The 13,711-nt window shown below is 42.8% G+C and overlaps 1 protein-coding gene across 20 annotated transcripts in view; it reads right to left on the reverse strand.

Moving 5' to 3' along the window:
• LOC146350469 (WASH complex subunit 2C-like) overlaps positions 1–13,711 on the reverse strand; it is an 86,842-nt gene that overhangs the window by 36,588 nt on the left and 36,543 nt on the right. For 10 of the 20 annotated variants that reach the window (XM_084845068.1, XM_084845065.1, XM_084845057.1 and 7 more), the window contains 6 exons: positions 11,441–11,559; positions 9,080–9,172; positions 7,063–7,167; positions 3,915–4,001; positions 1,455–1,609; positions 8–134 (listed from right to left, as the gene is read on the reverse strand). In XM_084845068.1, coding sequence (XP_084701194.1) covers positions 8–134; positions 1,455–1,609; positions 3,915–4,001; positions 7,063–7,167; positions 9,080–9,172; positions 11,441–11,559 — 686 coding nt within the window. Of the gene's footprint in view, positions 1–7; positions 135–1,454; positions 1,610–3,899; positions 4,002–7,062; positions 7,168–9,079; positions 9,173–11,440; positions 11,560–13,711 lie in introns of all 20 variants that reach the window. The other 10 variants (XM_084845067.1, XM_084845066.1, XM_084845063.1 and 7 more) reach the window with 1 other exon arrangement.

Genomic DNA, 13,711 nt, shown 5'->3' on the forward strand with positions numbered 1-13,711 from the left:
TGCATACTTGTGGTACATGAACCATTGTTGCTTGGACACCAGATGGGAGATGGGATGGTTGAAAGCTGAAGAGCGAGTCTCCATTTACAGCATCATCTTCAAATAGGAGAGCAGCTTTATGAGGTTTTCTTTGGCTGCAGCAAGAAAATAAGGAAGAAACCAAAGCACATCACCCAAATAAAGTTGTCAAATCGAGTTCTTGACCTAAGTGTGTGGATTGTAACAATAGCACAATGCCAGGACTTCAACATTTTGGCCATTGCTACCACTCAGTGGAATAAAGGCTTGTTATGATTTTGGCAAGCTCTGAGTCCCTAATCATGGAAAATAGCCAATTGCCTTGCATAAATCTTAGCCTGCTCTATATTATCACCATATTTTCAACTGTAGCCCTGAACTTCGCAATACCTAGAATTCTATAGTTGTGCCAGTGGATCTCTATATCACTTTCCTATAAAATCTTTACTGGTTAAGTCAACACCTTCAGATTAAGAGCAAAGTACCTGTACTTCGTAAGATAACTAATAGTGTTCAGTTATCCTCACTGGTTTGTCATTAGCAGCTTCTCTATTTTACATAAGGTAAAATCCATTTCTGAGCACTCTTGGTAAACTAAATACTAAACAAAGTTAATCTAAATATCTTCAACTAATTTTATAAGAATTTGTTAGTACAGTTTCCAGCAAACGTCTCCAGGCTCAGGACCAGAAACAAGTTCTGGGGCCTTGATAATGCTAGTGTTAAAGGAAAGGTGAGCATTAAGAGCCCCTTCTTCTCCAGCTCAGATTAAAATCCAAGCTAGATAAGATTTGCAGGCTTACTCTTTTTTGAAGAGGTGATCCTGAAAAAATTGGGGGTGATGGCCAAAACACCACACACATACACTCACTCACAGGACCTTCATGCTCCAAGGGTGCCCCACTGTGGTTGGGTTTCTGCTCCCAAGCCCAGCTTCTTCCAGGGTTAGTTCTTCAAAGCAGTCCCTAGCAAAGCATCAGACACATGGGGGCAGCCCTTCAAATCATCCTAAGAAAACTGAGGGACTTTTTGTGAAGATTCCTTCTTGTCAAAGATAGGAAGACATCCTCACAACAATTACTCTTCCCATCAGTTTTTGGAGGCAGGTCTCAGCTGAATCTCTTGTCTCAAAATGGGAGAGAACTCTGCCCACTGGTGAAGACAAGCTGGAACTTTCTGGGGGAAAATAAAAATTGCTGTTACCCAAGGAGGCCTTTTCCCACCCAAAAGCTTGCCCTCACTGATCTTCTAGTGCTTGAGTGAAAGAAAGTAACAGCAGCCCAAATCCTTGGTTTGCAAAAAATGGTGTAAAGATGTTTGCCATGAAATCTTACTCCTACATCTTAAAGAAAAAAAATGTGGTGTTTTAAGTAAAATAGTACAGCACCCACTGCCAAGAAAACTACTAGATGCATCGTTGATGCCAAACATTTTACCTGACTTTAGTGATAGCAAACAAATCCTCTTCCCCTTCCTCCTCAAAGAGGCCCTTCTGAATAGTGTGGCTGATAGCAGAGGTAGACTTTGCAGGTTCCCTCTTTTGGCTGCATTCAGTGGCAGGTTTGACCTCTTGGCCAATATTCCAGTGGTCCTAAAAATACAGCAGTTAATCGTAACATTTTTGTTCTCACAGGGTTAAGCACATATCAAGAAGCATCACTGAATTTTCACATGAATTGAGAAGCTACCAAAACAGTGAGACAGCATTCTAGGAATTTAAACTAAAACACCCCCATAAAATATATAGCATCTGTCTTTCTTGGGTACATTAAATAAACATCAGTTTTATTTTAGCTGTAGCACAGTTCCCATGTGATCACATGAAACTGCCTTACACAGTCAGATCATTGGTCCGTCTAGTCCAGTTTGGTCTACTCAGACTGGCAGTGGCCTACAAAGATTTGAGAATGGTTCCTTTACAGCCTTGCTAAAACAATCTCTTGTAGCAGGAGTTGCCATGGATTGAACTGGAGGCCCATCAATGAAATACAGACTCACTCCATGCAGGAGAGCATCTGTCCCTTTTAAACGCCCCTGACGTTGCCTCAAGGAGGCTCCACATGGGTTTAAGGGTTTAACAGGGACAGTTCTCTTAGAAGAGAGTCCCTAAATCACTCATCTCTGACCATAAAGGGACTTTCCTCCCTCTTTCTTTTCAGTCCCAAATTGTGCAAAGCATGCAGACCCAAGGCACTCTACACTAGCCTCAGGAGTTCCCTTGGTCCTACAACTTCCAAGGGAGAATTTATTGTTGCAGGAATAATAAAATTAGCAATCTTCCAAATAAAATGTTCTCTTGCATTTTGTTTGCTGCAGAGTTCTTTTCCCCAGATCATGGCTTATGCCTGAGAAGAAACAACAATTTGAGCCAGCGAGGAGGGCTTGAAGGACTGAAAAGTTCCACACTACATAGGGAGTTCTAATAGAAATGCAAGGTGTGGAGACTTTCTTTGCCTGTAGAATTTCCATTCTCTAAAATGTCAAGGGGAGGCAGGCATCACAGTTTGGATAGCACCTTCTATTGATTATAGGTAGGGTCAAGTTGCTAGGATACGAAGGGGAGGAGCTACCTAGCTTCTCAGACTTAGCTCAATAAGCTAAGTGCCTCAAACCCAATTAAAAACTTAACGCAACATATTTCTAGAATATAATGTATAGGAGAAAATATTAAGGACAAAATAGAAAGATATCAATATAATTTGAAACTTTTTACTTTTTGGAACCACACAGCTCAGCTGAGTTTTGAAATCCAGGAAGTAGAGCGATTATGTCCCCCTGCCACCACCAAGTACTGGTATTTACAGATGAGTAAAATTTCCCATTCTCCCAAAGTACAGAGATAGGTGGTTATCTCTGTACCTATGGGATGTATAAAAGCAATGTAATACTTAGGGTGTGTCCTATAGCAAGTAGTTTATAAACACAAACACGGAGAGAATGTTAACTTTATGATACCTTATATACATGTATAACAAGGGAGTAAGAATGATGAGGAGAAATTTGCTAATGTGGGTACAGACCAGATTTCTTGCAGAGAGAAATGCCTTCTCTCCCTAGCTTCCACAAGAACTCTCTCTTTGTAAATTATAGCCCTGGCAAACAAGAGAACTCCTCCCTCCCTCTGGGTTGTTTGAATATAATCACTACAGTGAGTTTAGAGTGCAAACAGCATCCCAACAAGTCCAGACAACAACCCTGAGCTGCAATCTAGAGAATTCCTGGATTCCAGACCACAGAAAGGATTGATCGGAGAAGAAAGTTGCCCCGCAAATTTTCAAAGCAAAAGCAGTGCAGGAGAACTATTCTCTGGTCTGCCAATTTGAACTGAGACTATCTTGTTCCTCAAGATTGGGCAAGGGGACCAGAGGAGGAAATGTGATTTGTTCACTGCCAGGTTGCCTTAGGTGGATGGGGCAGGGGGGAGAAAAAGTGTGATAGCACCTTGCAGTACGTTATACTTCATCTCTTTCCTTTGAATTTATTCCTTCTTCAAGCCCCTTAGTATTAAGGAAGGGGGCAAGAGAATAAAGAACACTGGTCTTATTTTTTTTTAATTAAAGTGTACTTTTTTGTGAGCACAACAGCTCAACTGTTACCAGCTGACTAGACAGGGCTCTCTGCTTAGCATCTTAGCAACTAGTAGCCATGAGAAGGTACTACCCAGATGACAACTGCTTCTTTCTGGAATCTCAGGAGAAAAAAATACCCATTATTACCTCTTCTACAACTTTGACTCAGAAGCAGGGCAACTGAAAAAAATGTCAAGCATAAACAGCTCAAACACTGAACTGAAAATTAAGGCCAACAGAGTGAACACTCTCTCCTAAATTATATTTGTTTCAACTAGTTGAGATGTATAAAGCCAGCCACACTTTAACAACCTCAGTATTTGGTACCTCCTCATCACTGCCAAAGAGTGAACTGGTTGCTTTCTCTTGGGGCAGTTTTGACGCTTCTGTCTTAGGCACAGGCCCAAAGAGTTCCTAAAAGACACAAAGAGAAGAAGAGTTGATTTGCTGTAACATAAAAAAAACCTACCCCTTTCCCCAACTGTAGTTTTCCCTGCTGAACTACATATTAACCAAGGCAGAGAATCAGAATGTAATTAGGCTATATATTTACTATATTTACTATATATGTAGTTACATATATAGTAAAAGTTAAACGAACTCTCAACACTTTGAATGGGTTGCTTGCCTATAACTATCATTCTTTGAGTGTCTATGCAGTCATGCATATGGGTTCTGTACCTGAACAAAGCAATAGCTTTGTAGGCAACCTGGTGCCCTCCACGTGTTTTGGTCTATGACTTTTGTAAGCCCGGTCAGGGGTTATGGGAGTTGTAGTCCAAAACATCTAGAGGGCACCAGGTTGCCTATGCCTGATCTAGAACCGTATACGAGATGCTGAAAACATTTTTGGCAGGAGGCCTACCCTCAAGCGGTACACTCAAAGACGGCGAAATACTTTGAATAAAACCTGCAAAGTCTCTGGGCTGGAGCACTGGTTCTATTGCTCTCTTGGGATGAAGGGTTTTGACCTCCTCTTCTAACGGAAGGGATGGATGGGTTGAATAGAAAATGCCATTGGGGGAAACAAGAAACATATCCCATGTGGATGATGACAAGTACCCAGTGGTCCATATTGATAACATGTCCGGCATGACTGAAATGGCAGAATCTGGTTCCAAACATAGGGGAGCATAGTTTGTGGATGGAGACACAGGTGAAATCAAAGCCTGTGTTTGATCACTGTGGAAGTGCAGTGGGGAAAGGTGTGGCAGAAACCTCATTCAGCCCTGACAGATCAGGAGGGCCATGAGTTGGATGTGATGGCTCAAATCTTGTTCAACTACGGCTACCTTATTCTACTACAGCACTACATTATGGTTGTTCACCCCTGCCACTGCCTGTGTGGCAGCAGCAGACCAAGAAGGAGCTGTCTCCACCTCTAGGGTTGGCACACCCCACGGCACTGGCCGATCCCATTTTCTTTTTTAGGTTTGCCCTGCAGCCATGTGAAGGGAATTTTCTCTTTCCTGCCTGCTGAGTAGTAGTGTCAGGGTGCTGGCTCGAATCTGAAGAAGCTGCCTCAATAGCAAGTTCCAGTACTGAAGCCAGTGTTCGTACTGAGGAAGATAGGTCACACTTGATGATGCAACACAGTGGGGTGGCATCCAAGGTAGCTGGTGTCTTACTGTGGCTTTAGGAGACAGCCATAATACTTGCAAACATTTTAGAGTCTGCAACACAGCACAGGGGGCCATAAGAACAGACTCAACCATCAATAATGAGATAAGCAGAGATCAAGCACAGTCGCATGACCAGCATCCATGGGGCTTGACTGCGTGGGCCCTAAAGTCTGCCACCAAAAGAGCTTGTTCCTACAAGGTCACCCAAAAGTGGGTGGTCCTGTTCTGGCATGTTTGTCTCATACATTTCTGACAACAGGGGCAAATGTCCACAATGTGCCCCTCACCCAAACAGAGAAGGCAATAGTCATGGCTGTCCAACAGAGCAAGCTTAGTGCCACAGCTCACACACACTTTTAAGTTAGCATTCACTGTTCCATAAGCACTTGGCCAGTCAGTAAAGAGAGACAATTTCCATCTTGAGACTGAACCTAAGCTGCAGACTTCATGGCTACAACATCTGGCTGAATCTTTGTATTCCCCACCACCACTTTTTTGTACCATCTAGCCTGATGAATGTTCTGGAGAACTCGAAAGCTTGTCACTTCTGTGACATTTTGACTGTGGATTTTGGGTTGTAGTAAAAAATCCAGACTGGAATAAGCTATACAGGTAGACATGCCTGTTAATGCTCTTTATGAACAATGTGTTGGGGGAAGTGAAGGAGAGGCCAATCACAGCTTCTGAAATTGTGAAGAGTCAAACACAGACTAAAATAGCCACTGGAATAGTATTAGAAACCACAGAAAAATATGGAAGTTAGTTTATATTTATTATTATTATTAAATTTATTAATCGCCCATCTGGCTGGTCACCCAGCCACTCTGAGCGATGTACAGCGTATAATAAAACAGTTTAAAACAATAAAATTCTACAATAAAAACATTTTCTAAAATACCCTAACGCACCCCATCCTAGTTTATAGGATGAAGGACTGATGAAAGGAGATGTGTACCTTCAAAAAATAGTTCCTGTCCCACCACTGCTAGAAATTTCACCCAAGTCCTTTCTAGTTTCTAAGCAACCATCAGGACTAGAAGCTTCTAAAAGGCAACTGGAATTCTCAAGTTGATGTATATATTCCTAACAGCAGAAATGTGTTTTAAAAAAGGATAGAAAGGTGGAAGGATACAGAGACCAGCCATTAGAACAGTAGAGGACAGAGGAAGATATGGCAGCAGGAGGCAGCTAGGTTGTTATAGGGGTGGGGAGCGCAACAGAGTGTTGGTTGCTCCCAAGCTATTTCCCATATCAGAGAGACTGAGTAGCCTTGGTGACAGTCCCCCTAAGGCTGCTTGATGGGCCCCAAAAATTTTAGTTGTTCCTCCTTGATTGGGTGGACCACAGAGATACTGGATTCTCCATCTATAGCCCCCATAACACTCTTTTCTCAATACCAGTTTTCACTTATAGCCCCTTCTCTTCCTTCATTCTCTTTTTTGCCCTGTTTCTTTTTCCATTCCCACCCCAATTCTTATCTCTGCTCCTCCTTGCTAAAGTCTGTTAACAGTACAGACTGTCTGTGTCTCTCTCCCTCCCTCCCCATTCTACCACCACAGAAAGAGTCTCAGATGCAGACAAGGCATGCAGCATAACAAGCCACCTCACCAGAAAAGCTGGCATCAATTCCATCAAATGTCTCTGAATCCTACCCCTACTCATTACGTACTTTTGACAGGCTTCTGAAATGGAGAAGTTTGACAGTCAATAATTCTGATTTTATCTTCATGTGTTTTAAGTTTAGAATTTCCCAGGGGCCACACTGTCAGCCTACAGGCATGATGTCATGCAGGCCCGCATTAAGGCATACTATACTCTGAAGTGAGATCTAGCTGTTTTCAGACACCACCTACCTCTTCATCCTCATCCTCAAACAGAGACAGTGGTGTTTTTGTTGTCACTTTGCTAGATAAAGATGAGTTCTTTGCGTTTATGGATTGATTAGAAGAAAACAAATCCTGTTGGATATAAAAGAAAGTTGCGTTTAGCAATTTTTAAAGAAATGCATCTACTCATTTGGAACCTTCAGCATCCACCTTCAACATCAAAGATGACAAATTGGGGACTCGGCAGAGTAGGAGAGGGTCTCTGTGAGAGACTCCATAGCATTGCAGAAAAATACTAGAGGATCATAACGGTGTCTATTTCCCGTCAAAGTCATAGTGATGAGAAGTTGGTTCGTGTGCAAATCCCTCAAGCTTTTAGGGATCTTGGCAGGAATGCTGAGGACAGAAGTTGGCCCCAGGTCTGCCAAGGGAGAAAATTATGTTAGTTAGAAGGAAACTCAAGGCCTCACAGCTTGCATGTGGGTTGGAGCTCAAATGAACCCTGGCACATTTGGGTAGAAGGAAAGGAGTGCATTTATGTTCCATTTCCTCTACCCAAGTTGGAGCTCTGCTGACCACACAGCTAAGCCCTAATTTCAAGGCAAGCAGCAGGGGCTTGGGAGCATTCCTTTTCGTCTACTCAAAACAGTGCAGCTGCTGAGCTCACAGCTGAGAATTGAGGACGGAAGCATGGATTTGACTGGGCTGACAGGAGGGCATATGCCCCATTCTCTCCCACAAGCACAGCCTGTTCCCTGCTGTATACTGCAAAGCCTGCTCCCACCCCAACTTGTGTTTGATTTGTTAAAGCAAAATCCTCACATTTTTTTCAAACTACCTCTATATTTACACAACAGCAATCTTTATTTGCTTAAAACCAAAGGTCATCACAAAACAGGAGAGAAAAACGGGGGAAAACCCCCAAACAAATACACAGTAAAGGATCAAATCAAATAATCTCCTCCACTAGTAATTATTATTATAAATAATTCTGTCTAATTTTAAAAGCAGCTATTGCAAATAATGAAACTTGGCACATAACATATTTGTTCCGATCAGCCAAAAGCATACAAATTCTCTCAAAATCTCAGGACAAGAAAAAATACAGGAAAAAAATATCTCTCTAAGTGCCCTATACAATGGGCTGAACAGGACATAAAGACAGATATCCTCCACTTCCTGTCACCCACAGACAGAGAGAAGTTGGTCCCATGGAATTTTAAGGAACCTTCCTTCCAAACAGGCATAGTTTGAAAGTGCAGCTTGGTAAAAGTCTGTCTTAATAAAGGAAATGTAAGCTCATGCTGCCGAGTGTGATTTACTTTCATATGCTTATACCATAGAGAAAACCTGGTATCTGCTACTTTTTCTATATCCCAGTTGCAATCTTTGCTGAACAACTTATCCTTAATCAGTTTTTTTAATCCCTCCAAAGTCAGTTGTTCCTAATGTCTTAAATGTGAGGTCATAATCCTCTGACAGTTCTTCACACCTCTTTCCAGATTTTTGGGCCTAAGTTGTTCCTGAAAGCATAATTTTGGCGGCCTATAATCAGGCATTTGCTTCCCCTCTAGATAGTATATCAACAGTCTCTTATGTATTCTAGCCTTAATAGAGGGCATACCAACATCAGCTCAAAGCACTATGGCTGGAGTACCTTGGATCAAACCCAATAAACTTTTCAGAAATTTGTTCTGTATCACTTCCAAGAAACTGAGATCACACTATCTGCATAACCCTGCATACCTTTCTTACACTTTTTCAACCCACTTCTCCATATTTAAGTATTCTAGATCAGTGTATAGCAAATTGAGCCATAACGCTGTTAACACTATTAATATTCATACCCTAATTGTTACTCCTCATGAATAGCTTATACTCTTCGCCTTCAAGAACACAGCTGATCAGACACTGAGTCAATCACAGCTGGAGGCTTCAGATAATACAAGGAGAAACACACAACGTCCAGGACATCTATAGTATGTTCACCCAGAGGTTTGCTGCACAATTGGGTTGGTGCAGAGTTGAATGGTTAAGAACTTACTTCAGAATCCTCCTCATCAGAGAACAGGCTTTTCAGGCCTTTTGAAGGTGTCCGAGTTAAAGGTTTGATGTTTTCAGCAGAAGATGGCTGACTCTTAAAAATACACAAACACACATATACACACTTATGCCAGTCTGTAAGGTTTTTGCAAATTGTCATGACCAATCTACTTTGGAATTACTATCAACCATGCTGGGCCATTTTTACAGGAAATGTGGAAGTGAAATGCCAAGCCCAGGGACACACAATATTTATGTTTTTTTCACATAACAGAAGGCCATATGGTGTGTGGGAAGTAAAGGCGGCAAGCAAATGCTGGCCACAGGAAGGTGTGTTGCTCCCTCCAGCCCTCTCCCCAGTTGGTACCATCTGTGAGCTGCTATTTCAGACTGTACATACACATCCCCCTCCAAGCGGGACAAGAGAGAACAGCATCCCCAACAGCCTCCAACACTTTTGAATTCAGCCCGATAGCAAGTACCCCAGCCCCAACGGCAAGGCAGCATGCCAGAAAGAAAACAAAGAGAATGCTCTGAAGTAGCCCTTAAGCCTGGGCTGTGGTTGTATGTTAGAATTATACCAACTTTCAGCCATATAGCTTTGCAATAACAGTCTGGTTATTTATATTGAGCTAGATGGCTAGCTTTTGTTATGTTATGCATTAACCCTCTCTCCCATTGTTTGATGTCACAGTTAATCACTATTTGTTTGTATGTGACTGAGGAGCAGGTATTACTCCCCATGTCTCAGTCAGGCTGCGTGAAAGTAGATGGCTTTGTCCCCCTGTAAGAAAGGGGTGGCAGAAATTGAGGAGATATGTCATTTGGGGAGAGCCGAAAGGCATTTTAAGGATTGCCCTTTGGCGAAAGCCAAGTATGGTTGGATCCTGCAGGCACAGGAAAAGAATCTCTTCCATGGACTGTGTGTCATGGCATAGGAGCTAGAACTACCACTGGGATAATGGAGGACAGGGAGAAGTATGTCACTGAGTAGAGAAAGTAAGCTAAAAAGAGGAAGATAACTGACAATTGTGGGTAGGGTCCCCTCTAGAGCCCCAGGATATGATAACATAACATCAAAACTGCTTACAGCCTTGGACTGATGCTTATTAATGAAGGATCAAGGGCAAGTACTAACTTCATTTTGCACAATTTGTTCTGCAGCAGTATGCAACACAGAACCATCTGGATGATAACAAGGGCTTCCACTGGCCCAGCTTGTTCCAACCAGATGCTCAGTGCTCCACTAATGGAATAGAGTCAAGACTGTCTGCAGGGATACCATCTCTTTTTGTAAGCACTGAGAGCTGCTAACCTATTAACAATGTACTTTGTCTTGGGGACCTCAGATAGTTTGGCAGGGAGTGGTTGCTGGTGTACCTGCCATCCCACAGCTTAATTGAATCTGGGCCACTGTGGCAAACAGAGGGTTTTTGGTGCGTTATTGGCACCACACATGTAGCAAGCCACACTGACAGGCAATCTGAAGGACAGTATGTCATTTTGGCTCCCTAGATGTGATCAGATCATTACCTTTTATAGGCATGGATTGTTGCATTTTAGAACCTCCACAGGTGACAGGCTAATTAGATCTATGAACTGTTGGTTTCCAGAACTCTTGTCGATGAGTAAGGGACAATACTGTGGGCCTCTGTGGCCTATGCCAGGGGTAGGCAGTCTTCTGGGCCCATGGGCGCACTTGGATATTTGAGAAACTGTCCATAACCTGCCCAGAGGCATTCATGGGAAATTAAGATGGCAGCAGGCAGCGGTTCCCACCTTGCTTTGAAGCAATCCTTGCTGCCAGTAAGAAAATATAAAAATATTTTTGAAATAAAAATTGGGAGGATTATGGAGTCTTCGATGGGCACCAAGGAAGAAGTCTGGAGGCACTTTGGTGCCTGCAGGTACCACTTTGCCTGTCCCTGGTCCAGGCCATGGACAGCTGCTTCTAAGTTTCCTGTGCTGCTTTGTAAAGAGGCATCTCCTTGCATTTCAGCAGAATTGAGGTATCAATTGAAGAGCTGTCAAAAACTAGGACTGGAGTGCAAGTGGTGGAAGACTCTAGATGAATCCAAGTGAGCACCGTATGAGCAGGCTCTGCAGTTAGAATACAACAGTGGCAGCAAAAAAAAAAACTTCTCTGGTATGAGTGCATTCACTCCGCATCACCCAGCCAAGTTGTTCTGCCTCTCTCTGCCCCAGTCCGAAGGACTCTAACCGATTGCAACACATCTGCTGGATACTTTTTGTTAAAGTCTCTTGCATCCAGGCTGACTTGAATGCCAAAGTTGAGACAGGCTTCTCCAGAGCAAGAGCTCAAAGCAGTAATTATTTAGCATTTGTGATTCTGTTTAATTACCTTGTCTCCTGCTATCAGTTCTTTATCTTCTTTAGCTATATTGCTTACAACATTGGGAATGTTGCGCTTTTCCTTGAATAGATCCTTCTCAACATCAAAGAGATCAGCTGCAGATTTGGCTGTTTAAAAGCAAGATACAAATGTTCACTTTGGGAACAAAGTCACTAACTATATAAGAAGTCAACTATTAAAAACACTGAAGTAGTAATGCTAGTGTGTGTGTGTGTGTGTGTGTGTGTAAAAGAAAACACGTTGCCTAATGTGTCAAGACCCATGTTATGCACACAACATACGACATAACGATGTAACATAAAACACAACCAAGGAGGGATCTCGCAAGCTGAGGAAAGAAACAAAAAAACCTGATCCTACTTGTGAGCGTCACACATCACAGTTTTATGTGGACACTAAATACAGTGCATGAGTGAGACAAACATTAATTTATTAATGTGTGTGATAGTGGTGCACTCATCAGAAAGACAGGGCTGCCTGTAGCTTATGGTCAAGTGTGCACTGTCACAAAGCCATGTTGTTGTTGTTCAGTCGTTCAGTCGTGTCCGACTCTTCGTGACCCCATGGACCATAGCACGCCAGGCCTTCCTGTCCTGCGCTCTCTCCCGGAGTGTGCTCAAGTTCATATTCATTGCATCGGTGATGCTATCTAGCCATCTCATCCTCTGCCGTCCCCTTCTCCTTTTGCCTTCAGTCTTTCCCAGCATCAGGGTCTTTTCCAGAGAGTTTTCTCTTCGCATTAGGTGGCCAAAATATTTCAGCTTCAGCTTCAATATCTGTCCTTCCAATGAGCACTCCGGGTTGATTTTCTTTAGGATTGACTGATTTGACCTCCTTGCAGTCCAGGGGACTCGTAAGAGTCTTCTCCAGCACCACAGTTTGAAAGCATCGATTCTTTGGCACTCAGCTTTCCTTATAGTCCAGCTCTCACAGCCACACATTACTACTGGGAAAACCATTGCTTTGATTATACAGACCTTTGTTGGCAAGGTGATGTCTCTGCTTCTTACTATGCTGTCAAGGTTTGCCATCACTTTCCTCCCAAGGAGCAAGCGTCTTTTAATTTCATGGCTACAGTCACCGTCTGCGGTGATCTTGGAGCCCAAGAAAATAACATCTGTCACTGCTTCCATTTCTTCCCCTTCTATATGCCAGGAAGTGATGGGGCCAGATGCCATGATCTTCGTTTTCTTAATGTTGAGTTTCAAACCAGCTTTTGCACTCTCCTCTTTCACCCTCAACAAGAGGCTCTTTAGATCCTCTTTGCTTTCTGACATTAGGGTGGTATCATCTGCATATCTGAGGTTGTTGATAATTCTCCTGGCAATCTTAATTCCATCCTGTGATTCATCCAACCCGGCGTTTCTCATGATGTACTCTGCATATAAGTTAAATAAGCAGGGCGACAATATGCAGCCTTGTCGTACTCCTTTCCCAATTTTGAACCAATCGGTTGTTCCATGTCTGGTTCTTACTGTTGCTTCTTGACCCTCATACAGGTTTCTCAGGAGACAGGTAAGGTGGTCTGGTACTCCCATCTCTTTCAGAATTTGCCACAGTTTGTTGTGATCCACACAATCAAAGGCTTTAGCATAGTCAATGAAGCAGAAATAGACGTTTTTCTGGAATTCTCTTGCTTTCTCCATGATCCAGCGAAAGTTGGCGATTTGATCTCTAGTTCCTCTGCCTCTTCGAAACCCAGCTTGTACTTCCGGTAGTTCTCGGTTCGCATACTGCTGAAGCCTAGCTTGTAGGATTTTGAGCATCACCTTGCTGGCATGTGAAATGAGCGCAATTGTGCGGTAGTTTGAACACTCTTTGGCGTTGCCCTTCTTTGGAATTGGAATGTAAACTGACCTTTTCCAGTCTTGTGGCCACTGTTGAGTGTTCAAAATTGGCTGGCATATTCAGTGCAGCACTTTAACTGCATCTTCTTTTAGGATCTTAAATAGCTCAGCTGGAAGACTGTCATCTCCGCTAGCTTTCTTGTTAGTAATGCTTCCTAAGGCCCACTTGACTTCACTCTCGAGGATGTCCGGCTCAAATTCAGTGACCGCACTGTCATGGCTATCAGGGACATTCAGATCTTTCCTGTATAGTTCTTCTGTGTATACATTCCACCTCTTCTTACTCTCATCTGCTTCTGTTAGGTCCCTGCCTTCTTTGTCCTTTATCATGCCCGTCTTTGCACAAAACGTTCCCTTGAGATCTCTGATTTTTTCAAAAGATCTCTAGTCTTTCCCATTCTGTTGTTTTCCT

Source organism: Heloderma suspectum, chromosome 3 (genome assembly GCF_057233095.1).
Source record: "Heloderma suspectum isolate Gila_16-S chromosome 3, 16-S_ref, whole genome shotgun sequence".
NCBI classification, from domain to species: domain Eukaryota; kingdom Metazoa; phylum Chordata; class Lepidosauria; order Squamata; family Helodermatidae; genus Heloderma; species Heloderma suspectum.